Raw genomic sequence first — 24,703 nt, forward strand, 5'->3', positions numbered from 1 at the left:
TGCGTGTAATCTCAGCACTTTGGGAGGCCAAGGTGGGTGGATCACTTGAGGTCAGGAGTTCCAGACCAGCCTGACCAACATGGTAAAACCCTGTCGCTACTCAAAATACAAAAATTAGCTGGACATGGTGGCATGTGCCTGTAATCCCAGCTACTCAGGAGGCTGAGGCATGAGAATTGCTAGAACCTGGGAGCCGGAGGTTGCAGTTAGCCGAGAATGCCCCACTGCACTCTATCTTGGGCAACAAAGTGAGACTTCATCTCAAAATAAATAAATAAATAAATAAATAAATAAATAAAAGAGATGGAGGATGAATGGCATCTGCAAAATCCCAAATATTGAAAAGCTCAAGACTTTTCAAAATAGAGGTGATCAACAGCCAGTAAGGCTGGAGTAAAGGACTTGAAGAGGCCAGTTAGGCTCCCAAATCAACTAATCATTGAAGACAAGACTGGAAAGGAGGATTAGACCTGATTGTGGAGGGCTTTAGAGGCCTGTTAAGGTGTTTGTCTTCATCCCATCCACACCAAGGAGCCCCGGATGGCTTTTGAACAGGGAGAGCATAGTTTGCTTGTTCATTTCTGCTTGGATCTGGGGTCTCATAGATGAACCACATGCATATCTGCCCTCACTACAGCCCCGTACTTGTTTAAGAGACACCGGAATGCTGCTGGGCCTCGTATTGATGTGTTGGGAGGAAAGACTGAGGACAGAGCATAGGTTAGAGTGGAGGTAGTGGAAATTGAAAGGGACAGATGCAAGTGCCACTTAGAAGAGTAAGGCTGGAGTACTAGACTGCCTGGCCATGGGGATGACGGGACAGAATGGAGAGGAGCTCTTTGCTGTTAAAGAGGCTCCTTCAGTTTCAGCCTTTCACTGTAAAGATTGCATGTACCCTTGGAAGTATTCTGTGGATGGTTGAGAATGTAGAACTGAACTACAGGGAGGCCAGGACCAGATTCAGCCCTGAGGGGCAGTAGTTAAAGCCACAGAGGAAGAGGAAATCAGCTCCAGTCAGGTGGAGAACATCCAGTGTGGATGGTGGGGAGGAAGGGATGCCAGCCCCACATGAGGGTGCAATGAGAGGTGGGAGTGACTTGCAGGCTGGCTGTGGATTGGCAGATAATCTGAATGTAGCACGGTTTACACATCAAATGTGGAGGTCTGTGAAGGTCCGTGTAAGTTAACATATTTCTGCTTTCTGCTTTGACTTGTCTTCTCATCTGGAAACTATTCGAGTTAAAAGGCAGAGGGAGACTGGGGAGAATGAGGTCTGGGGACAGGCCACTGGCCTCCATTCTGAGCTGTTTAGTGGGACTCCTAAAAGTGCGGGAAGAAGCCTGCCTGCTGTATGATAGGCATGGGAGGCCTGTCTGTGACAAAGTTTGACGGTGAAAAAGAATAGGAAAATCAGAGAGAATCAGAATCCTTGATTCTCACCCCCTAATCCTGCGTCAACTCCTGCCTCTTCCCATGTCGGGAGTTAGCAACACCATGCACCTAGTTCCTTAAGCTAGAAGCCTAGAAGTCACCCTCTATTCCTCTCCTTTCCTCATCCGCTAGCGTGATTCTTTCTTTGGCAACTCCAAGTGATTCTGTTTCCAGAATACATGGTGAATCTGCTCTCTTTCTCCCCACTGCTCTTTTCTGTTCTCTGCATCCACTTATGCTCTCTCTCTAATCTGTACTCAGAGAAGCCAGAGTGATCTTCTTAAAATGTAACTCAGGTCAACCTTACTTGGACGCTTAACACCCTCCAAGAGCTTTGCATTGTACTTAGAATAAAATCCAGACCCCCTAAATTGGAATATGAGGCCTGCAGGATCTGACCGGCCACCTCTCTCACCCTCTCTTGCTCTGCTCCCCACTTACACCAGACAATTGTTAATACGTGCCAAACTCATTCCTGTCTTGGAGACTTGGCACATGGCGTCCCCCTGCCTATAGCAGTAAAAGCCTTCCAGGCAGGGGGAGCTGCCAGGGCAGATGATCTAAGATAGGACTCAGCTTGCCTTGTCTCAGGATTGGCAAGAAGGAAGGCCAGGGTGCCTGGATCACCCAGGGCCGTGAGAACCATGGTAAGGAGGTCAGTTTTCCTCTAGGTGCCATGGAGGATCGTGCAGCAGGGTCTGTACCACCACATGGTATGGGGCTCTAGTTGCAAGGATTCTTAAGGAGCTGGAAGGACCATCTGCAAAGTCTACAGAGGCTATTAAAAATGGACAGTTTCCTTTTGCTTAATATTTTAGCTCTGAAGTACTTGAACTTCATTCTAGCTTTCCTGTCATGTAAACGTTTTTGAGGAAAGTTTACAGGTCAGATGGCATGGCAGGGAGGCAAGACCGTGTTCCCAACTCCTGGAATGTCTTGGGGGACTTGAGGGAGGATCTGACCTCACTGAAGACCCTGAATAACAGGAGCCCTCTATCTGTGCAGAGAAGGTGCTGAAGGCAAAGATGGATTTAAGTTGGCAAGTTTCTCCTTAATGTCTCTGATAGGCTGGGAAATGAAGATGGGAGAGGAAGAAAAGTGACAAGAAGAGGGCAGAGGCCAAGGTCAAGCTCTTCAGGTGGCCCTGCAGTTCCACCTTGGAACTGAAGAATCAAATTGGAGGAAGGAGTAGCAAGAGTCAGGAGAGAGATGCCTGCTTGTCATCTGGAGGGATGTTCCTTGTGCAGGGCTGTGACTAGTGATTATCATATGTTGGGCTAGAATTGAAAACCACTCCATTTTCCTTTTCTGGGTGATAGGAGATGGAGACACTTCAACTTAGGGACGGGTTTCACTCCTGCCACCTCCCTGGCCACCAGGACCTTTATTACGGCCATGTGGTGAGACTTTTTCGGGGGTCATCTTTTGCCAGGGTGTGGATGAGAGCCCTGCTGGTGTTGCAGTCACAGGCCACAGAGGTCCCGGCTTGGAAGGATCAGACAGTCTCAATTCAAACCCCAGCAGTGCCGCTTGCCAGCTGTAGGACTGTGGTAGGTTATTTAGCCTCTCTGTGCGGTCAGTTTGTCATCTGTCAAATGGGCTGTTAATAGAAAGAGCCCTGCTCAGAATGGGTAAGTGCAGTATAACACCTATAAAGCAGACGGCTTGATGCCTGGGCAGGAGAGCTCTAGAAATGCTACTGAAACCAGTGCCCATTTACACTGGTCATTGTGTTGACAGCAACACTTCCCCCCTCCCCCGCCACCGCACCTTGCCCTCCAGGTATTTTATTGGACAGCGGGCAAGCTGCCTGCCTAGGGTTCAAGTCCATGTTCCAAAGACCTCTGTTACCTGGTCTTCCCCTCGTTGGACCCCTGCCAACCTCACCCTTTGGTATCCCTAGAACTCTCTCTTGCTTCTTAGCCTTAAACATAAAGAGGAAAGAGCCAACTTTCATGATTTGAAGTCAGAAAAACCAAGTGCAACAGCCCTCACCTATGGTCATCTGAGGAGACCAGATGACCACATAGAAGGCAACTAGGATTAAATAAAAGCAGTGTGCCAGGTGCGACCTCAAAATAAGAAGCCTTTGAAAATCAGTCCCACTTGGACCTCTGTGGTCAATGAATATTCTTCAGATCAGAACCTTTGGGGGTTATCAATACGTGCTTCACAAGTGTTTGAAGGAGTTGAGAGCCACCTTCAGAGTGTGTGTGAGCCACACAGGCAACTCCCTGTTGTTTCTTGCAGCAAACCTCCTGGATTGAAAATGGGGTCGCGGATCTCCATCTCCTGCGTCTTTCCTCAGATCGTCTTTGAAGTTTTGTGTTTCCAAAATAATCCAACATCATTATCAAGAGATGGAAATGTATCATTATTCAGGAAACTCAAGAGAATAATATTCTGCAGCCTCTATTGAAAATTAGCCAATTGGGTCGGGCACAGTGGCTCACACCTGTAAACCCAGCATTTTGGGAGCTGAGGCAGGAGAATTGCTTGAGGCCAGGCGTTCAAGACCAGCCTGGGCAACATAGTGAGACCTCATCTCTATAATTTTTATATATATATATGTGTGTGTGTGTGTGTGTGTATGTGTATATGTATATATATATATATGCACATATATACGAAAAAAAGAAAAGTAGCAAATTTTAGAAAATGGTTTGAGCAATAACAGTATTGATGGAGTAAGTGTTATCTTATTGGGACCTCTTTGAAGAGGACCATATCCACTTGGGTAGGGGAATTCTTGTGGTTTGTTAGGAATTATTTCTAGTACAGTCATGCTTTATGGTAATGGAGTGCTACTGGCTGTAGCTGCTGGCAGAGTTGGGGAGAGATGCTGTGGAGCTCTGGCGGGGGTTGGAGGACCTGTGCTTAACCCCTTCCGCTCTCCGCCTCTGTGGCATTGGATAGCTGCCTAATGTCTCTAGGCCTTAATTAAAGACTTTCCTGCTCCTAACAAGATTTTTGAGGAGGAGCAAATACAATTATGGCTGTGAAAGCACTTGTAACTGGACAGAACAATGTTTTAGTTGTGATATAGTGAACTGGCTATGACCTTGGGCAAGTCATTTAACTTTTGTACCTGCTTCCATATCTGTAAAATGGAGACGATAACTGTTTTGTTGACTTCACAGTGTTGTTGGAAGGATGAATGGAACCGATCCACATGGACACGCTTTGTAAACATTCATGTGCTGTGTACGTGTTAGTCATGAATGCTTCCTGGGAACACATCAGGCGTTATGTCTGTAAGAGAGGCAGGCATCAGGAAGAGGTAGACATGGAAGGATGAGTGGAAAGTTGGAAAGGAGTTGGAGAAAGGGAGAACATTTCTGGGAAATCTCAATAGCCTTTTCAGTTGTTCGCCTCTGTCCTGTCATCTGTCTGTGATTGCCCTGGCTAACGCTTTCCCATCTCTTCTGCCTCCCACCAGATGGGATGTCCTTCACAACTCTACCCTTGACCTTCTGCCTCCCCCTCGGTTCAGTGAACATTTATGGAGTGCCTGCTATGAGCCACAGTCTCTCATAAGAGACCTAGGATTGCGAGAGAATAAGCTAGAATTGTGTAACAAGATAAAACAGTCCAGAGGGAGAGAGTTGTCTCTGGGGAAGATTTCTTGGAAGGGGTGATCTCTGAGCTGATTTTGCCAGGAGGCCAAGGGGAAGGAAGTAGGACAGTCTAGGTAGAGAGAACTGTGGGACAAAGGATTGGAGAGAAAACACAGTGTGGCTTCACTTGTTTGAGCGCTTCCAACTATAATCCAGTTCTGCATCTTCAGCCATCTGCCAGCATTCACACAGGTCTAGTGAGCTTCACTTTAAACCAACAGGTAACAGTTATACATGCAAATATGTCATCCCTTCCTCCTCCAAAACCTGACCTCCCTTTGCTTGCTAATGGTCCCAATAATCTCCCAATAATGCACTCAAACCCATCATCTTCGTCCTTTGCCGCCTTTTCTTACTTGCATGTAATCAGCATGGATTCCTCGCTCTCCCTTCCTCCCATCCTTGCTCCTTCCCTTTCTTCTAAATCGTATCAGAGTGCTGAATTCCATTTGGACAGTGAGTTACATAGGACATCAAGATGTCATATCCCTGTTTGTGGCAGGAAATTGCAATTTGGATCCCAGTGTCGTTAGTGAGACATCCCCAAAGCCCACAAGGAGGAAGCCTGGCTCTGTCCTTTCTGGCTTTTGCTCTCAGTCCATGTTACCCTTTCTCTGGAGCGCTCAGTCTTAGTTTTGCTCTTTCTTTTTTCATTCTTTCTCTATTTCTGTATTTTTTTAAACTGGATTTTCTTTGCAGTCAGATGGACCTGGGTTTGGATCCAGTTTTACTATTTGCTGTGTAACCTTAGACAAATTACTTAATCTCACTACACCTCAGTTTCCTTACCAGAAAAGCAGGGATAATCATGGGAGGACCTCATAAGGCTGTCGTGAGGATGGATTGAGACAGTCCATGTGAAATGCTTAGCACAGTGGCTGGCGTGGAGTGGATGCTACCTATGTTTTGGCTGCAATATAACAATAATAATCATTATTATTGTCCTGTTCTGGTATGTCTTTTGAAAAAATTCCTTAGCTTTATTTCTTTTTGTCTTATTTCTCTTTTCAGCCTCCTTTCTTTCTTCCTCTTTCTCTGTTTTATCTCTTTCTTAACTGGCTATGGTATACAACTGATTTTTTAAAATACTGGTTATATTTGAACAGAATGTCAGGTTTCCCAATCTTGATATACAAAACGCATTCGCAGACTTTTCATTTCTCCCTTAACTAGATTTTAGCCTCTCCCCTCGGAGGCCCTGAGGCTCCCTCCCGTCAGCCAGCACAGGCCTCAGAGCCCTTCGTGCTGAAACATCACTCCACGGCTCCATTTTCTAGCAATCGTCAACGCTCCAGACAAATTGTTTCTATGATTTCCTCAGAGTCCTGGGCCACTTCACAGAGGTCTGTCGAGTAAATTAACTGCAGAGCTTCTGAAAGTCAGCCTCCAGCCGTGTGGCCTCCGGGGCCTGGGCCCAGGCCGGGCTGCCCAGTGCGCACACCCCCGGGAGCAGGCCCGTTTCCTCCCGCCCCTCCTGCGCCCGCCTCTCCCCCCTCTTCCTCCTCGGAACCAGGATGTTTTTCCTTGCCTTTTTATTGTTTCACTAACCTGGCAGGTCTCCTTTGGTGGAGCCCTGCCACCCAGCTTCCTCTCTGGGTGTGATCGAATGTGGCGGTGACAACACAGGAGACCTGGAGGCCTGCACCACCCCGCTGGCGCCCTTGGCCTTTGTGTCCAGCGGGGACTGGGAGCTACCGGCTTCAGCTTCTTTCTGGAAACTCCCCTTTTACCAAAGAGCCTCCTCTTCAGCCACTCTGTTGGATATTTATTTGTCAAAGGATGAGAGGGGCAAAGAAAATGGAGGCAGCAACGAAGGTGCTCCTAGAAACAAGGTAGACCCCCTTTCCTGCCTGCAGAAAGCCTTTTTGTTCACTTATTTAACCAAATGGGAATCTTGTGACCTTTGACCCTAGGACTTTTTCTCAAGGCCTTGGGGGGAAAAAAACCTATAGAATTCTTTTTAAAGCAAAGAGCTTGAGGTCACCTCAAGGTCCTTCATCTTTCACTCCTGCTGGGATAGGCTGCATCCCTCCTTCATGCCCAAGGCCACCTCAGAGCCGGTTCTATTTCTGGAAGGCTGACCCTGACTTGGGAGCTCCAGGCCAGGCCTCCCCTGGGTCTGGGTTCAGTCCAGCAGACGTCTGTCACCCGGAGAGAATGCTCAGCTGAACAAGAGCCGACCCCTCACGGGGAGGGGAGGTAGGTTTTACTTTCTTCGTCACTAGAGTGCTTGCAGGGGAAGCATTTTAAAAATCTGATCGTCAAATCTCAAGTCCAGCACTTTCCAACATGCTTGATTTTTCTTAGGGCTGCCTCTTTCAGGGCAAGAACAAGGAAGGAAACGAAACTCCCCGAGAGCCCTGGACAGTCCAGATCGAGGGCTGAGTCTTTTGTTCACACAAACTCATTTGGCTTCTAAACGTCCTCCACCCAAAATCATTACATCCGCAGCAGAGTTTCAAAACACAGCCCAGAGTGGCCTCGCTGAGTGGGTGGCTGCTTTTCTGGGGAGGCTGCAGCCACCTTCCCACAGGCCCCCAAGGTTCTTGCATGTCCCAGAATATCCCGCTGCTGGCCACTGGCCTGAAATCCCCCTCATCGGGAGGACCCTTGGGGGAAGGTATCAGGCCAAGAGGGCCTGCAGGGGAAGGGCTCCTGCTATCTGAAGGGGACTGGGACTGGCAGCCGTGGAAGGGAGGATGGGTTTGTAGTCCCAGCCTTGCCCCTTCCAAACTCCCAGGCACAGTCTCAGTCTCTACCCCTGGGGGGCCCCTTCTCATACCTCAGAAGCATCATAGAGACCTATTAACATGGTCCAGCTCTCCTGGAACTCCTGGAGGCAGATTCTGTACCTGATTCATCCTTGTAACCCTCACAGTGCCTTGCTTATGGTTGGTGTTCAGTAAATACATACTTTTTTTTTTTTTTGGAGACAGGGTCTTGCTCTGTCACCCAGGCTGGGGTGTAGTGGTATGCTCTTGGCTTACTGAAACCTCTGCCTCCCAGGTTCAAGCGATTCTTGTACCTCAGCCTCCTTAGTAGCTGAGATTACAGGCGCGTGCCACCATGCCTGGCTAATTTTTGTATTTTTAGTAGAGATAGGGTTTTGCCATGTTGGCCAGGCTGGTCTCGAACTCCTGACCTCAAGTGATCCACCCGCCTTGGCCTCCCAAAGTGCTGGGATTATAGGCATGAGCCACTGTGCTTGGCCTAGTAAATACATACATTTCTTATTGTAGTAAAATATGCACAACATAAACTTTACCATTTTAACCATTTTTAACTATACAGTTCAGTGGCATTGAGTATAATCACAATGTTGTTGCAATCATCATCACCATCTGTTTACTGAAATTTTTCATCATCCCAAATAGAAACTCATTAAATAATAACTTCCTGTTCCTCCCTGCTCCCAGCCCCTGAAAACCTTTATTCTGCTTTCTGTCTCTGTGATTTTGCCTATTCTTGATACCTCATGAAAATGGAATCATATAATATTTGTCCTTTTGTGGCTGGCTTATTTCACTTACCATCATGTTTTTAGGGTTTACCCATGTAGCATGTGTTAGAATTTCCCTCATTTTGAAGGCTGAATTATATCCCATTGTACATATATACCACATTTTGTTTATCCTTTCATCTACTGATAGATAGCTGGGTTGCTTTCATCTTTAGCTGTTGTGAATAATGCTATGAAAATGGGTGCATAAGTGTCTGTTTGAGTTCCTGCTTTCAATTCTTTTGGATATAGACCCAGAAGTGGGATTGCTGGATCAACTCATAACTCTTAAGGTTTTGAGGAACTGCCATACTGTTTTCTACAGTGGCTGCACCATCTTACATTCCCGCCAGCAATGCAGGAGTGTTCCGAGTTCTCCATATCCTTGCCAGCACTTCTTTTCCATTCTTCTTTTTTGATAATAGCCTTCCTAATGGGTGTGAAAGTATTTTTTGAGTTGATAAATGCTACTCATTGGTTGGATTGCAGATTTGAAACTGTTACTCTTCCTCTCGGACCTCAGTCCCGTGATGGTCAGGCTAGCTGGTTGCTTTGGTCCCTAAGGGTAGTGGTCACCTTTGCAGAGGGATGGGGGCACCAGAGACAATCCAGGTAACTTTGGCCAGAATGAAGGAAGTAAAGCAGTGTGGATGCTAGCTAGTAGAGCTTGCCACATGCTGGAAACCAGTTTAGCAAGAGCTTCTCTCTGCTCAGTCCTCACTGGTTTTCGTTTGAAAGTGGTCAGTTACTGGCCGGGCGTGGTGGCTCAAGCCTGTAATCCCAGCACTTTGGGAGGCTGAGACGGGTGGATCACGAGGTCAGGAGATCGAGACCATCCTGGCTAACATGGTGAAACCCCGTCTCTACTAAAAAATACAAAAAACTAGCCGGGCGAGGTGGCGGGCACCTGTAGTCCCAGCTACTCGGGAGGCTGAGGCAGGAGAATGGCGTAAACCCGGGAGGTGGAGCTTGCAGTGAGCTGAGATCTGGCCACTGCACTCCAGCCTGGGCGACAGAGCCAGACTCCGTCTCAAAAAAAAAAAAAAAAAAGAAAGTGGTCAGTGAGGAAAGACACTGGAATGAAGGAGCTGGTCTCTAGTCTCCGCTCTGCCACCTATTTTCTGGGTTAACCCGGGCAGGTGACTTCTGTACGGAGCCTCAGTCTCCACTTCTGTAAGACAGGGCAAGAATTACCCTCCTGCCTGCCACTCAGAGGGTCAGAATCTAAAGGGATAATTTAGGCCGTGAAATTATCCCGTGAAAAGTACTTTGTCGATTGTAAAATGCGTGGGAATTTTTTTCTTAATTAGATCTGTGGGAAGAGAAGCACAGATTCACTCTCCTGGCAAGGACCTGTGAACAGTGCTGTGCCCCTCTTCAGTCTGTGGGCGTCCATCATACTCAAAGGGGATTTTTAAAGGAGGGTGCTGAAAGTCCTTTAAAAAAAAAAGAAAAAGAGTCTGTTTTCTCCCCTCCCTGTATGAACAATTAAATTTTAGGAAAATGTTTTAAAATGACAAAGAAACCCACTCTCATAGGTGTAAGGATCCGTTGCTGGTATCTACAACAGTGTAGGTATATTTTCATTTGAATGTGGTCCACCAGACCCCAAATTGAGGATCCCAGGAATGCTCTACCGGGGAGGCAGGAACGGGGAATTCCGCAGCTGGGGATCGGTGTCTTACTGTTCTGGAACCTCTCCCTTTTAAGCAGTATGACTTTCATCTTTCTTCTACCAGGCAACACCCTAGAAAGGCCTAGGGACTTTCTGTAGGGCTGGTCTCACTGCCTTCCTCTTCACTGGCTCTTACCTTTAATTTCATCCTATCCTTCCCTTGTCATCTGTGTCTCTGTCACTGGCTCTTCTGCTGTCTCCACATTCGTTTTCCCGAAAATCAGTCCTTGATCCTTGATTTTTCCCTTCGTATGTCATATCCTGGCCTTCTCCTAATCAGCAGTCCTGAATCTTTAACTGTCTGCCAGACGTTTTCACTTGGAAATTGTAACATCACCCCAAACGTCACGTTTCAAAAACAGACTTTTCTTGTTCCTCAAGCTCGTTCTCCATTATGGCTCCACTCTTTCTCTCTTATTCTTTTGTTATGCATAAAAATCCTCTCTGAGTTAGAAGCTGATTTTGAAGTCCTCTTGCTCAGTCTTCTAGCTAATAACGTGCAGCTGTTGTCAAATCAAGTCTGTCTGATTCCAAAGCCCATGTGATAGGCAGCATTTCATTCCTCTTAGGGAGAAACAAGGTCAGCACAGTTGTGTTTCAAGCTGCAGTTTGGCTTTTTGTGGGGGGCTTTTTTTTTTTTTTTTTGGCTCTGCTCTTCTGGCCAGTGCCTTAAAGCCTCACGGAATAAGCTGCAGTGTGATGGAATGAGCCCTGGGTTCAGACTGTGTCTGTACTGCTATTGAGTGCGTGACCTGGAACAATCACTTAATCTTTCTGACCCTCAGTTTCCCCATGTGCCGTATGAGGATAATAATACCCGCTTGACAGGGTATTAATGAGATAATGCATGTGAAAATGTTTAGCACGTGGTAAGCCCTAAATAGATGTTAGTGAAATCTGAATCCAAATGGAGGGAAAAGAAAATAAAGGGCTTGTTCTTCAACTGTGTGCCTCAGAAACACAAGCTTGTAGCTGGCAGTGCTTGTCATTTGGCCCGCTGCGGGGGTTGACGCCGAGGTGTGGGGGTGGGGTGGACCCTCCAGGAGGAAACTGCCTCTTTGGATAACACAGCACACTCCCTGTATGCTCCTACTCACTCCACTGCTCCGAAACAATGCAAGTTGAAAAGCCCCAAATCACGGGCAGGGAGTGGAGGGTGGCAAGGAGTTGACTCTGTAGCAGCTGCTAATTAGGAAATCCTATTCTTGGGCTGTGCTAGCATCCCTGATGATGCTGGTTCACAAACAGATGTTTTGGAACATTAAGACGCTACAGAAGTGGAAGTTGTCAATTAGGAGGAAAAAAAAAAAAACAGGCAAAGCAAGCAATAAAACTCTCTTGTTAATTTAATCTCCGTTCATGGTACAAGGGAAAGTTACAGCCCAGCACAGGGGGCTAAGTACAGAGGGAAGGATGGTATTTTCAGCTCAAAAGATACCTGAGAAATGGGATGTCTCGTCTCCAACATGAAGAGGGTTGGTGTGAATGGGGTTTGAATGATCATCTCCCACCATCTGCGAAGCTGGCCCGGGTGAGGTGCACAGCACCAGTCTACTGAGCCTCCAGGGTGCCCCCTCCCACCCCATGAATGTCTGAGGGGGCACAGCCTCTTCTCCTTTCTCCTGACTTCATTGGGCGCAGGCTCTGAAGCTTGAGGAATCTTGTCTCCTTTCCATTTCTCCATGGTCATTTCTCTTCTCCACCAAGAATAAGAGCAGGTTCTTTGACACCTCGCCCCCCATGTGGCAGGTTTATTCCAAATTACTCTCTATTCAGGGTTTACACAGGTGCTGAATAGGGAGCCATGCCCTCAACAGAATTCATCCACAGCGGTCCTAACTCACTCAGGGCTTCAGAAAGGATCAGTCATTGGACTTCAGTACATATTTTAGCATTTGACCCGTTGTCCCTGCTGAGATGCCGCTGGGAATGGTGTAAAGCACTTGGATGTTCACAGTCAAACAAGACCTCCAGTGGCAGTAGGGGTGGGCTGGGGGTGTTGCCTGCCCCAGCTGTGTGGTTTATTAATCCCTTTCCTAAGGAAAAGTTCGTAGGCAATAGGAGATATAGAGGGGCACCCGGAGTTCAATAGGGGACAGTGGGATGTCTTTCATATTGTTTCATATTGTTTCCCAAGGATCAGTGAGGAAACTCATCAGTCTTTCAGCTATGCCATCAAAAGCTACTCACATGCTTACATTATGTTTCAGAAATGTCACTGGAACTCCTACCTACACACTTGGTTAGTAGCAAATTGCATGAGCCAGTGACTTCAAGAGCTTGCTGTGCTGGAGGTGGTCCCAGGTCTCACCCTGTGCACCCTAAGCTCTCCCTACACCTCCTAGGAGAGGTGTCGTGGAGTGGAAGTCAGCGAGGCCCAGACTGTTCCTGCAGCCATTTGTCTAGCCTCAGTGCTTTTGTCAGAGTGGATTCCTAGCTTCTAAGAGGGCTTGGGAGCCTGGGGCCGCTCTGGTATGGGCTCTGGTCCACTACCTGAAGAAGGATTAGGACACTGAGCTTTGATTGATTAGCAGTGCCTGCCAAGGTCGTCTACCCAAATCTATTTCTTAAAAGTTGACAACCCTAAATCCATTTAATAGCTATGACATATGTAGCATTCACTATGTACCAGGTACTCTTCCTATGCTCTTACATGTCTACATTCCACTGGTTTTCACAACCACCCAGTGAGGGAGTTACTGTTAATATCCTCATTTACAAAAGGCAAGCTGGGGCATGGAGAAATTAACAATCTCACTTAAGATCATAGGGTATGAAAGAGGTGGAGCCAGAAGTCTAACCTCCATGGTCTCACTTGAACTACAGTCTGTGCATTCCCCCACTGCCTCTCTTATTAAGAATTGAATTTCTAGAGACATGGAAAGCAGTAGCTTCTCGCCAGTGGAGGCGACTCTGGTGCCCGCTGACTAAGGAGAAGAAGTGGAGGTGGAACCACAGAAGGCAGGTCTTTAGGGCCAGCAGGGGCCAGTAGTGGCTGCACTGGCCAAGGGTGTATCTTGTGTCTGACTGCTCTGGGGAGGTGGTCATGAGCCACCAGTTACGGCCAGGACTGTTACTGAGAGTAGTTAGGCATCCAGGGGCAGAGCAGCCAAGGCACAAGGAAACTCATCAGTCTTTCAGCTATGCCATCAAAAGCCACTCACATGCTTATATTATGTTTCAGAAATGTCACTGGAACTCCTACCTGCACACTTGGTTAGTAGCAAGTTGCATGAGCCAACTTTCTATAAAAGGTCTACAGACTTCACCTACCTTAGGAGGCAGTCTGGGGATCCCAGAAAGCCCATTCCTAAGTGGCTTCTCCAGGTCCGTAGACCTGGGATCCTTTTATCAAGATACCAACCATTTTTGTTCTTTTTCTTAGGAGACACATTTGTCATAGATATATTTTTAATAACATGGAATCATATGATACATACTATTTTGTAATTTGTGTTTGCATTTAACAATATAGTGTGAGCATAATACATAAGAAAAACTGTATCAACAATATATTTTGGTCAGTCCTTTAAAATGTTGTTGTCTCATAATTAAGTTAACTAACTCCCTATTGTCAAAATTTAGGTTGTTTCCACTTTTCATTATTATAAACAATTCTGTGATAAACTTCCTTATACCCGAAACTTTGCACACTTCCTAATCATTTCCTTAGAACTCATTCCCAGAAATGGAATTCTTGGGCCAAAATATATACCTATTTTTAATGCTTTTGCAATGGATTGCTAAATTCCTCACCAAAAAGACTGTTAATTGTATTTTTACCAATATCATATGAAAGTACCTGTAACGACATTAGATATTATTCTTAAATCTTTGCCAATTTGATATGCAAAAATAAACAAGTAATATAAAAGGTCTTTTCTAGTTTGGGTTTGTACCTTGCTTTTCAACAACGCTTTCATGTATTTATTCTCCACTTATATATTTCCTTTTGTGAATTGCACATTCATGTTCTTTGTCTACGAGGGGTACATCTTAGGGATTTGAAAAAGTTCTTTGTGTGTTAAGGATGCTAAACATTTTTATCAGGCACTGCAGACATTTACCCTTGTTTGTCATTCAACTTTTTACAAATATAGCTTTTATTTTTGTCAGACTTATACATAGTTTGAAGATCAAATAGATTGTATAAAGCTGTAATAAAACTCTGATTACTCCTATCATCATCATTTTTTGTTCCCCACAATCAAACATTCTCAACCCTTTTAACTGATTATCTTAGTATTTTTTTCCATATCTCTAACCTGCTTATGTTGCTATCTATTATTGATTTTTTTTAATATTTGGTTTTAGGCAGTATTCATTTTCTATCATTCCAAGCTCTACCAATTTGGAAGTGACACATTCTATTTCTATTCTTTTTTTTTTTTTTTTTTTTTTGAAACAGGGTCTTGCTCTGTCATCCAGGCTGAAGTGCAGTGGCACCATCACAGCTCACTGCAGCCTTGACCTCCTGGGCTCAAGCGATCCTCCCACCCTAGCCTCCCAAGTAGCTGCAACTACAGGCATGTACCACCATGCCTGGTTAATTTTTTTTATTTGATAGAGACAGTATCTCACTATGTGGCCCAGGCTGGTTTCAAACTTCTGGCCTCAAGTAATCCTCCCACCTCAGCCTCCCAAAGTGCTGAGATTACAGACGTGAGCCACCATGCCAGGCCTCTATTTCTATTCTTTAGAGAGATATTTTAAATGCGTTTTTCACAGAACTCAAAGTTAACCTTCTCCTACGCAACATGATTCTAATTATCCCATGCCAGACTTATGAGCTATTGTTATGCAGGATTTGTTCCATCTTGTTTTATTTCACAAATGAGAAATTATTGTTATTATTTCATAAATTCAGTGTTCCTTTAGATTTATTCACACATGTGTTGTTTTCTTTGCTCATTACATTGACTTGCATCTGATATCTTTCATTAAGGATTGTTTTTCTTCTGCTTGAAAGAAATTTGTTATAATTTCCTTTGGTAGGAATGGTTGAAAAGCTTAATTTTGACTGAACGTGTTTTTATTTGATAGTCTGAAGATGTTTCTGAAAGATAGCTTTGCTGAATGTACGATTATAGTTTTCTCTCTCAGCATGTTGAAAATATTTATCCACTGTCTTTTGGCTTCCATTGTCACTGCTGAGAAATCAGCTGTAATTGTCACCTTCTATAGATGATTTATCATTTCTATCCCCTCTGGTTGCTTTTAAGACCTAGTCTTAGCCTGTGGTTTTTGTGCAGTTTCACTATGATAGAGGTATATGTTTCTTTTTCAATTTAGTCTCCTAAGAAGCCGCCATAAAATGAAGGTTTATAGTTCTCATTAGTTTGAGAAATTTTTCAGCCATTACCTTTTGAAATATTACCACTTCTATAAGCCCCACACTTTGGGAGGCTGAGGTGGGCAGATCACCTGAGGTCAGGAGTTTGAGACCAGCCTGGCCAACATGGTGAAACCCCATCTCTACTAAAAATACAAAAAAATTAACCAGGTGTGTGGCACACCTGTAATCCCAGCTACTCAGGAAGCTGGGGCATGAGAATTGCTTGAACCCAGGAGGTGGAGGTTGCAATGAGCTGAGATGTACTCCAGCCTGGGTGACAAAGTGAGACTCTGTCTCAAATAAAAAATAAAACAATAAAAATTAAAGAAATATTTTCACTTCTACTTTCTCTGTTTTCTCCTCCTAAACTCCAATCCATTGTGTGTTGGACTTTCTCATTCTTTTTGTCTCTTAACCTCTTTTTCTTTTTTTTTTTTTTGAGACGGAGTCTCGCTCTGTTGCCCAGGCTGGAGTGCAGTGGTGCAATCTCGGCTCACTGCAAGCTCCGCCTCCCGGGTTCACGCCATTCTCCTGCCTCAGCCTCCCGAGTAGCTGGGACTACAGGCGCCCGCCCCTGCGCCCGGCTAATTTTTTCTATTTTTAGTAGAGACGGGGTTTCACCATGGTCTCGATCTCCTGACCTTGTGATCCGCCCACCTCGGCCTCCCAAAGTGCTGGGATTACAGGCGTGAGCCACCACGCCCGGCCAACCTCTTTTTCATATTTTTCTGTTTTTAAATCTCATTTTGAGCATTCTATTATCATTTATTTTCTAACTCTTTTTTTTTTTCTTTCGAGATGGTCTCACTTTGTTGTCCAAGCTGGAGTATAGTGGCACAATCACAGCTCACTGCAACCTTCATCTCCCGGGCTCAAGCGATCCTTCCACCTCAGCCTTCCAAGTAGCTGGGACCACGGGTATGCACCACCATACCCAGCTAATTTTGTTTATTATTTGTAGAGACAAGGTCTCACTATGTTGCTCAGGCTGGTCTTGAACTCATGGGCTCAAGTGATCCTCCTGCCTTGGTCTCCCAAAGTGCTAGAATTATAAGTGTGAGCCACCATGCCTAGTGAATTATAATTATTTTCTAATTCTCACTTTGGTCATATCTAATCTGCTGTTGAGTTTTTAAAATTTCAATTACTACTTTTTTATTTCTAGAATTTCCATCTAGCTTTGTTTCAAATATTTTGGGTTATTATTTATAGTCTCTTTTTAAAACATTTTTTTCTAATGTAGTTTTGTATACTTCTTTGTCTGGTAATTCTAGCATTTGAAGTCTTTGCTTGTCTAATTTGTTGGCAATTGTTTAACAAGCAAAGACTTCAAATACTAGAGTTACCAGACAAAGAGGTATGGATGTCTTGTTTCCTCATGGATGCCTCATTTTCTCATGTATTTTGTGATTTTTGACTGTGGTCTCTTATTCCTTAGAATGTTATCAATAAGTGATAACAACTGGTTTGAAGATATGTTTATCTGGAGAGCATTTGTATTTGTGTCTACACAGTACAGGTACCTGAAGGCACTATCCATCAGGACCGCCCCTGCTCCATTATTAACAGGATGTGTGTGTGTTGGAGATATAATTTACATCAGTGGTCCCCAACCTTTTTGGCACCAGAGACCGGTTTCATGGAAGACAATTTTTCCACAGATAGGGTGGAGTGGGGTGGGCTGGGGGTTGGGATGAAACTCTTCCACCTCAGATCATATCAGGCGTTAGAGTCTCAGACAGAGCATGCAACTTAGATCTTTCGGACATGCACAGTTCACAATAAGGTTCTTGCTCCTTTGAGAATCTGATGCCACTGCTTAGCTGGCAGGAGGCGGAGCTAAGGTGGCAATGCTCGCCTGCCCACTGCTCACCTCCTCCTGTGCAGCCTGGTTCCTAATATCCCATGGACCACTACCAGTCCGTGGCCTGGGTGTGGAGGCCCCTGATTCACATGCCATAAAGTTTACCCTTTGAAAGTATACAATTCGGTGGTTTTTAGTACATTCGCAGGATTCAGGACCACTCGTAAATACATCCTTAGTTTAGACCACAGAGGTAATGTGACATGCGGCACACCCATACGAGGGCTAGCTTTATGGTTATATATTCTTGGGTGAGATTTATTTCTTCTTTCACTTGAAACCAAGATTGAAGGGCCAGGTTTCTTTGCTGTGCCCTTCTGTGGGGCAGGTTTGTTTCTATTTGCCTTACACCCAAGGCATAGCTGTGTAAAGTCCCAGCTTTACACAGTGGTTTCCTGTTGGATTCCCTCCTTGAGAATCGTGTCTCCCATCTCCTGATTCTCGGCAGCCATCAGAACAGAAATTCAAGGTCACAAATGTTGAACAGGTGCCTCCAGGGCAGCTGCCAGCCTCAACATTAGCTCATTTCTCTGGATTCCTAGTCATGGTTCATTTTTGGCCTCAGAAGATTTGATTCTTTACTTACTTGCCAGCTCAGCAATGCTTTCAGAAATTTTTTTAAAAATATATTTTGTTCAGCATTTTGAGTTGTTTTTAGTGGCAGGGTCATTGAGGATACTGCAGGACTATTGTCTGCCTTTTAGTTTTGTTTATAGCGTGCATTTTTTCTTTCTTACATCCTTAGTCACCCCTCCAGGAAGAGAGCGCAGGTCAGTGTGGGTCCTGCACTGTCTGCATGTGGCCGTTCTTTTCCCCTCGGAGACTGCACTGGAGTTCCCTGAGCTGACTGGGCTCTGGGACCTCCACTCCTGGTCCCTGGAGAGGAAGGGAACAAAGCTGCCTCCTCAAAGGCCCCGTCACACTCACCAATGGCTGAGTCTCACCTTGTCTGAAGGTTGTAATGGAGCCAAGTTCATTGCCTTCCCTTTGCTCACAGCTGGCCAGCTTTGGGGCATGGGTTTCGAGTCCCTTCTGCTTCCCCACAATCGCTTCTCTCTGGCTTCCTTGGGGAATAATTTCTCATTGTGTACAGTTAACCAAGAGGAGAGAGAAAGCATCCTCAGACCTTTCACCTCCTCCCAGGAGACCAGCTTGCCTTTGTAGCTCCCAGAGGTAGAACAAAGGGAGCGTGTCCTGTGGGCCACTGCTGTCTGTAACCCCAGGCTCTCAAGTTGAACTTGGAGGCCTTGTGGCTACCCCTGGAAACGCCCTTCCACGTCCCATTTCTAGCTGCACGTGGGTCTTGCCTGTCTGGAACTGGGCCCCAGAGGAGCCCAGATGCATGGCAACTTCCCTCCCCCTCCAGGAAGCCTCTGTTAATTATCACCCACAGGAAACAGAACAAGAGGCATAAAAACAGTAACTCTCAAGGGATTTGGGGAGGAAGTGATTCTCTCAGGAAGGTTTGTCAGAATGTCTTCTGGAAGTTTTTTGCAATCATCACCCCCTAACCCCAAATAAGTGAGCCACTGCTTCTAGAAGGAGTGAATCAGGGTGGAGAAATGTTCAGAACCATCGATCTAGAACTGCACTGGCAAGTGATGCAGCCACCAGCCACGTGTGGCTATGGAACTCTTGAGATGTGGTTCCCAAAACACGTTTAATACCAAAAAAAGAATATAAAATATCTCAAAATATTTTTATATCAATTACACATTGAGTGATAATATTTTGGATATGCTGAGTGAAATAAAATATTAATATTGAAATTAATTTCACATTTTTTAATTTTAAAAATGCAGCTACTAGAAAATTTAAAGTGTACACTTGTAGATTGTGTTTGTGACTCAGTATCGCTTAGGCAGCACTGATCTGAGAGATAACTTGTTCCGTGCGTGTGTGTGCATGTGTGCGTGTGCGTGTGTGTATGTGTGTATGTGTGCGTGTGTATGTGTGTATGTGTGCATGTGTATGTGTGTGCATGTGTATGTGTGTGTGTGTGCGGTTCTGCCTGCAGCTTCTGCTTGTCTGATGGTTTGCCATTTTTGTTTGATTCATATAGATAGAAGTGATTCCATTCATCCCCACAGAGGTTTCTCACCAGTGCCCACAGTCCCCATTCCCAAGCAGAAAGAGAAATACCATTTCCAAGTGGGGAAAATTAAATGTTGTTTTCAGGGAGTCATGTAATCGGCGACAATGTCACGTGGCCCTGTCCTCACCCTTTCTCAGTGTCCCTCAATTGGCACCCATATTTCATATTGGATTCTATATTGTTTTGGATGTATGAGGAAAGGGCAGTGTTCTCAGAATCCTGGTTGGTTTTGGTGCTATTTTTTAGGGGCCCAGCACCCAGCAGTGGCCCAGCTTTGGCTTCTGAGCAGTGGCCAGGCTGGGTACAGACTTTTCCAGAGTAACAGGGCAGCTTTCTTGGACTGGACTTGGGCATCCCACACACCTGCTCTGACCCTGAACCTCCTGCCTTGACAAATGGCATTTGATGCTACACATGACTTACTGTTGCCCAATTTAACCCCCAACTTTAACTTTATCCTCAGAACATTTTTAACTAATACCCTCTTTGCCACCATCTTGGGCATTATGGAAGTTAACTATCATTTAAATGTATTTTCTGACTAATATAAATACATTCCTAATATACAAGCTTCAAGTAACAGTCCATACTCAAGAGCATTATTTCCTCAGCACTCCCAACTGGAAACCATACTCCTTTCCACCATTTTCCCTTCCAGCTGAGCACAGCTGGCGGGTGAGGGGCCTGGGTTTGGAGCAGGCCGCCTGGCCCTCCTGCTTTTTGACTGTGCGACTTGGGCAAGATGCATGACCCTCCCCCGCTGAAAGAGTTTTAGGTTTGTTCTTTCTTTTCCTTTTTCTATTGTAAACAATGCTGTAATGAACATCTATGCAGCTAAATCTTTGTCCACATTCTTGACTATCTCCTTCAGATAAATTCAATTTGGAATTACTGCCTCAAACCCATTCATATCACACAAGTTTTAGTAATATTGCCAGAGTCTTCATGTTTTATCAGAATTGTGTATTACACCTCCCACCTGCAAGAGTAGGTGTCAGGGTCAAGGGCTGCCAGCTTGTATAATAGCTTCCTACCACCCCAGGAGGCAGACTTAGCAACTTTGGCAAATATGGGATGCTTCTTGCCTTATGCTTACACCCAATCTTCCTTCTCCAGTTCCCTCTCTGACCTGCACAGGTGCCAGAGGTTCAGTTGCTCTTCCACGAGCCCCATGCTGATCTCTTTCTATCAATAAATTTTTATCATTCTATGTACAATGAAATTTAATCCTGTATTGTATTGTTGCTTTATAATTCCTTCCTCTGGATTATAAGAATAATTAATATGGGGAAAAAAGAAAGGAGAAATTATTATTTTTTTTTTTTTTTGAGATTGAGTTTCACTCTTGTTGCCCAGGCTGGAGTGCAATGGCACATTCTTGGCTCACCGCAACCTCCACCTCTCAGGTTCAAGTGATTCTCCTGCCTCAGCCTCCCTAGTAGCTGGGATTACAGGTGCCTGCCATCATGACTGGCTAATTTTTTTGTATTTTCAGTAGAGACAGGGTTTCACCATGTTGGCCAGGCTGGTCTTGAACTCCTGACTTCAGGTGATCCTCCCGCCTCAGCCTCCCAAAGTGCTGGGATTACAGGCGTGAGCCACCACACCTGGCCAAAATTCTTTTATTTGCATTCCCTCTCTACTGATGTGTCTCATAGTATCTTTTCTGAAGGTTTACTTTTCTTTTCAGAAGCCAGCAAGTTCTCCCTGATGCATCCTCTTCTTGTTTCAGATGCTGCCTGGAAACACTGGCCAGAAAGTAACACTGAGTCCCTCATAGAAAACATCACCTTCTATCAGAATCAAGAGGACTTTTCAACAGTGTCCTCCAAAGAGGGCGTGATGGTTCAGACCTCCGGGAAGAGCTATGCTGCTTTGGATGCTCCAGAAAACCTCACTCTACTTGCTGAAACAGCAGAGGCTAGAGGAAGGAATGGCTCTTCAAGTAGAACAAACTTCACCAATTTGCCTGTTGGGTACTCGCTGGAGATTGCAACAGCTCTGACTTCCCAGAGTAGCACCTTAGGTGAGCTTGTGCTGATGATGTGCGTTTCATGCATGCGTGTCCAGTCCTGGAAAACAAAGTTTCTGCCATTCCCCACAACCCCCATTCTGAACCATTGTGCCCTTCCAAGGTTCCTAGGCTGGGGTGGGTCAGACCTGTGACTTAGGCCTCATTTGTATTATGCTTGTCAATACAGACCAGACAAGGATGCAGATTTGCTGAGCAGCCTTGCTGGTCCTGTGGTATCTGTGATCCACGGCCAGTGGAATCCAAACTTTGTGCCTTTTCCAGGGAGCCTGCCACACCTGAGGGTCTCAGAGACACTATATTTTGTGGGATGCATAGCTGGGACAGGCTTGGGTTTGGTTTGTGTTCATGTGGCCCAAACGGTTGTTCTTGCTCTGGTGTGCACAGCCTGGTGGTTTGCTATTTTTAGCAAAGAATGTCAAGAAGGTGCTGGGGCTCAGTGGGCGAGATTTCATCGAGGAAGAGAAGTCTAAGAAAAACTGGCATTAATTAGGGACCTACTACATACCACCGTGTCTGTTCTTTCAATCCTTCCAGCAAGCCCGTTAGATCATGTTGTTCTCCTTTTAGGCATTTGGAAACTGAAGCTCAGAGAAGTTAGTTGACCCAATACGTGTGGGTCAAACAGTTAACAGGTTTCCAAACTGGGATTAGAGCTTATGTGTGTGTATCTGAGCAAGGTGGCGGGGGTGCTGAGGTGTGGAATGCCTGGACAACAAAAGTGAAGTGCAGAGGAGAGAAAGACAGGTGTGGCCTGTCTGTAGGGTGGCAAGGCCAGCAGCCTCCCTTGGGAAGGGTATCAGTTGCCCACAGAGGAGAGGAGGAGCAGGCAGGACCATTGTGTGGATGGGGTTAGGGACAATCACAGAGGACTTTAGAAACCTGGCAGTTTAGATTTGGTGTGGTAGGAAGAGTCAGTGAAGGTTTCTGAGCAAGTAAGTGACATAGCTAAAGTGAATTTGAGGAGGATTCACCCGGCAGGCAGGTACAGGATGTCTAGCATGGGGGGGTGGGAGGATGGAGGGAACCTGGAATCCAAAGGACCACCCAGGCAGACAGAGAAATTCAGACATCAGGTGCTGCAATGTGGCCTGGTGGCCACAGGGATAAAGAGGAGGGGATTGGTAGAGACTTCACCAAGGAAAAGTGATAGGATCTGTTGATGGCCTGAAAGTAAAGGATGAAGCCGTCAGAGATGACTCCATGGTTTCAGGTCCTAGTGGCAGGAGATCTGGTTGGGAGGGGCTTGATCCTGTAAAGATGCATATGAAAGTCTTTTGTATTCATAAATGATTCTTACAGAGCTTAGAAACTCTGCACGTGATATTCCCTGGTCTTCTTGGTCACCTAGATATTGGGAATTTTGTTTATATTGCATTCAGGTAAATTCTGGGACCAATTTGGTGGAATGTGGATGCTGGGTCCTAATGATCAGAACCCTGATCTCTGATTCCATACTTACCTCCAGTGAGCCCCTTTTCTGAGAATTTTACCACAATACACAGAATCTTTGTGAGATCTAATAACAGTCTCTGGCTTGGTTTGTGGTCTCTTTCAGGAGTTTATTTTTTGTAGAATGAATTATTATCCTAATTTCTTCTCATGTGTGTATATTTTGTAGGTGTCAGAACTGAGCCCCCTAAAAGCATATTAAGACATTTTGAAGTCTGCTGGTGGAATTCTAATTGTAGCTGTCTGTTTTCAGCCTTGGAAAGTCTTCACCTGCCATCCAGCAGTTCAGAGTTCGATGAAAGAATTGCCCCTTTTCAAACAAAGAGCGGAACAGCCTTGGAGATGGGAACAGAGAGGTTGATGGGGCTGTCAGAAGAAGTGACTGTGCACAGCCAAGAGGCCACCACTTCGGCTTGGAGCCCGTCCTCTCTTCATGCTTTGGAGATGGGAGAGCTGACCATGCCCTCTAGGAAGAGAAATTCCTCAGGACCAGATCTCTCCTGGATGCATTTCTATAGGACAGCAGCTTCCTCTCCTCTCTCAGACCATTCCTCATGTGAGTGCCACATACCCAACTTAACACTCAGAAGTCACCCAAAGTAGACATAAATCAATGTGCATAGCCAGCTAGTTACATACTCATAATAGGGAGTAAGGGGAAAAGACATCAAGCCAAAATGCTCTTCCTCTAATGCCAGGTACTTGGGGTGGAAGTAGGTACAACCTACCCAGTTTATCTCAGTATTGAGGCCCATGTTTAACACAGTTTTTCTTTTTTTGTCGCCCAGGCTGGAGTACAGTGACACAATCTCAGCTCACTGCAACCTCTGCCTCCCAGGTTCAAGTGATTCTCCTGCCTCAGTCTCCTAAGTAGCTGGGATTACAGGCGCCCATCCGCATGCCCGGCTAATTTTTGTATTTTTAGTAGAGATGAGGTTTCAGCATGTTGGCCAGGCTGGTCTTGAACTCCTGACCTCAGGGAATCCCCCCGCCTCGGCCTCCCAAATTGCTGGGATTACAGGCGTGAGCCACCGCACCCAGCTCTTGGTGTCTATTCTCAAACAAGAGACCTTATCTTGGGGTGCATGAAATGGTGAGCATTGTACCATTTGATTAGGAGTGAGATTTTATTTCTTCATTATTGCGAAAATGTTTCCTTTGGTGGTAAAGAAAACAGGAGTGTACATTTTTCTAGGTGCCATTTTGAAAAAAAACAAAAACAAAAACAGATATAATGCAGGAGTTTGCAAGGTGTGGTATTAGTAACTACAGCTGTGGAGTGCTCGCCTCTCTCTCTGCTGTTCCAATTACTACTCATCAGTTAAGTCTCAGCTCAGGGATTCTCGAGCCTTTCTTCAACCATCTGGTCCTCTGTGCTGTACACCTTGTCACAGCAGGTCATCTAATGCCTCTCTGCCCAGAGAGACTGTAATCCTCTTGAGGACATGGGCTGTGTCTGTTACTTCTTTTAGGTTCCCCCTCGCCCCAGAACAAGGTGTAGCCGATAAGACATAGGGATTAGCATGTGCCCAGATACCCTCACAGGGCACATCATGCCATGGGCCAAAGAGAATATTGGAAGCTCTGACCATCTTTTTTCTTCTCTGAGGTTTTATTCAGTGTTTGTTTGTGCTGCTTGTGTTTTCATCCTCCTACCGTAGGGAGCAGGACAGAGAGGGCTGGAAATATTCTTGGAAAATAGA

The 24,703-nt window shown here is 45.5% G+C and overlaps 1 protein-coding gene across 5 annotated transcripts in view; it reads left to right on the forward strand.

Annotated features, from left to right (window-relative positions):
• The window catches only part of HEG1 (heart development protein with EGF like domains 1), an 89,331-nt gene that overhangs the window by 5,575 nt on the left and 59,053 nt on the right, over positions 1 to 24,703 (forward strand). For 4 of the 5 annotated variants that reach the window (XR_013414359.1, XM_002802678.4, XM_077993775.1 and 1 more), the window contains exons 2-3: positions 21,249 to 21,542; positions 23,254 to 23,556. Coding sequence is in view for 4 of the 5 variants with exons in the window: in XM_002802678.4 (XP_002802724.4) it covers positions 21,249 to 21,542; positions 23,254 to 23,556 (597 nt within the window). In the remaining variant the exon portion in view is untranslated. Of the gene's footprint in view, positions 1 to 6,642; positions 6,881 to 21,248; positions 21,543 to 23,253; positions 23,557 to 24,703 lie in introns of those variants that run through there. The other variant, XM_077993777.1, reaches the window with a different exon arrangement.

Source organism: Macaca mulatta, chromosome 2 (genome assembly GCF_049350105.2).
Source record: "Macaca mulatta isolate MMU2019108-1 chromosome 2, T2T-MMU8v2.0, whole genome shotgun sequence".
NCBI lineage: Eukaryota > Metazoa > Chordata > Mammalia > Primates > Cercopithecidae > Macaca > Macaca mulatta.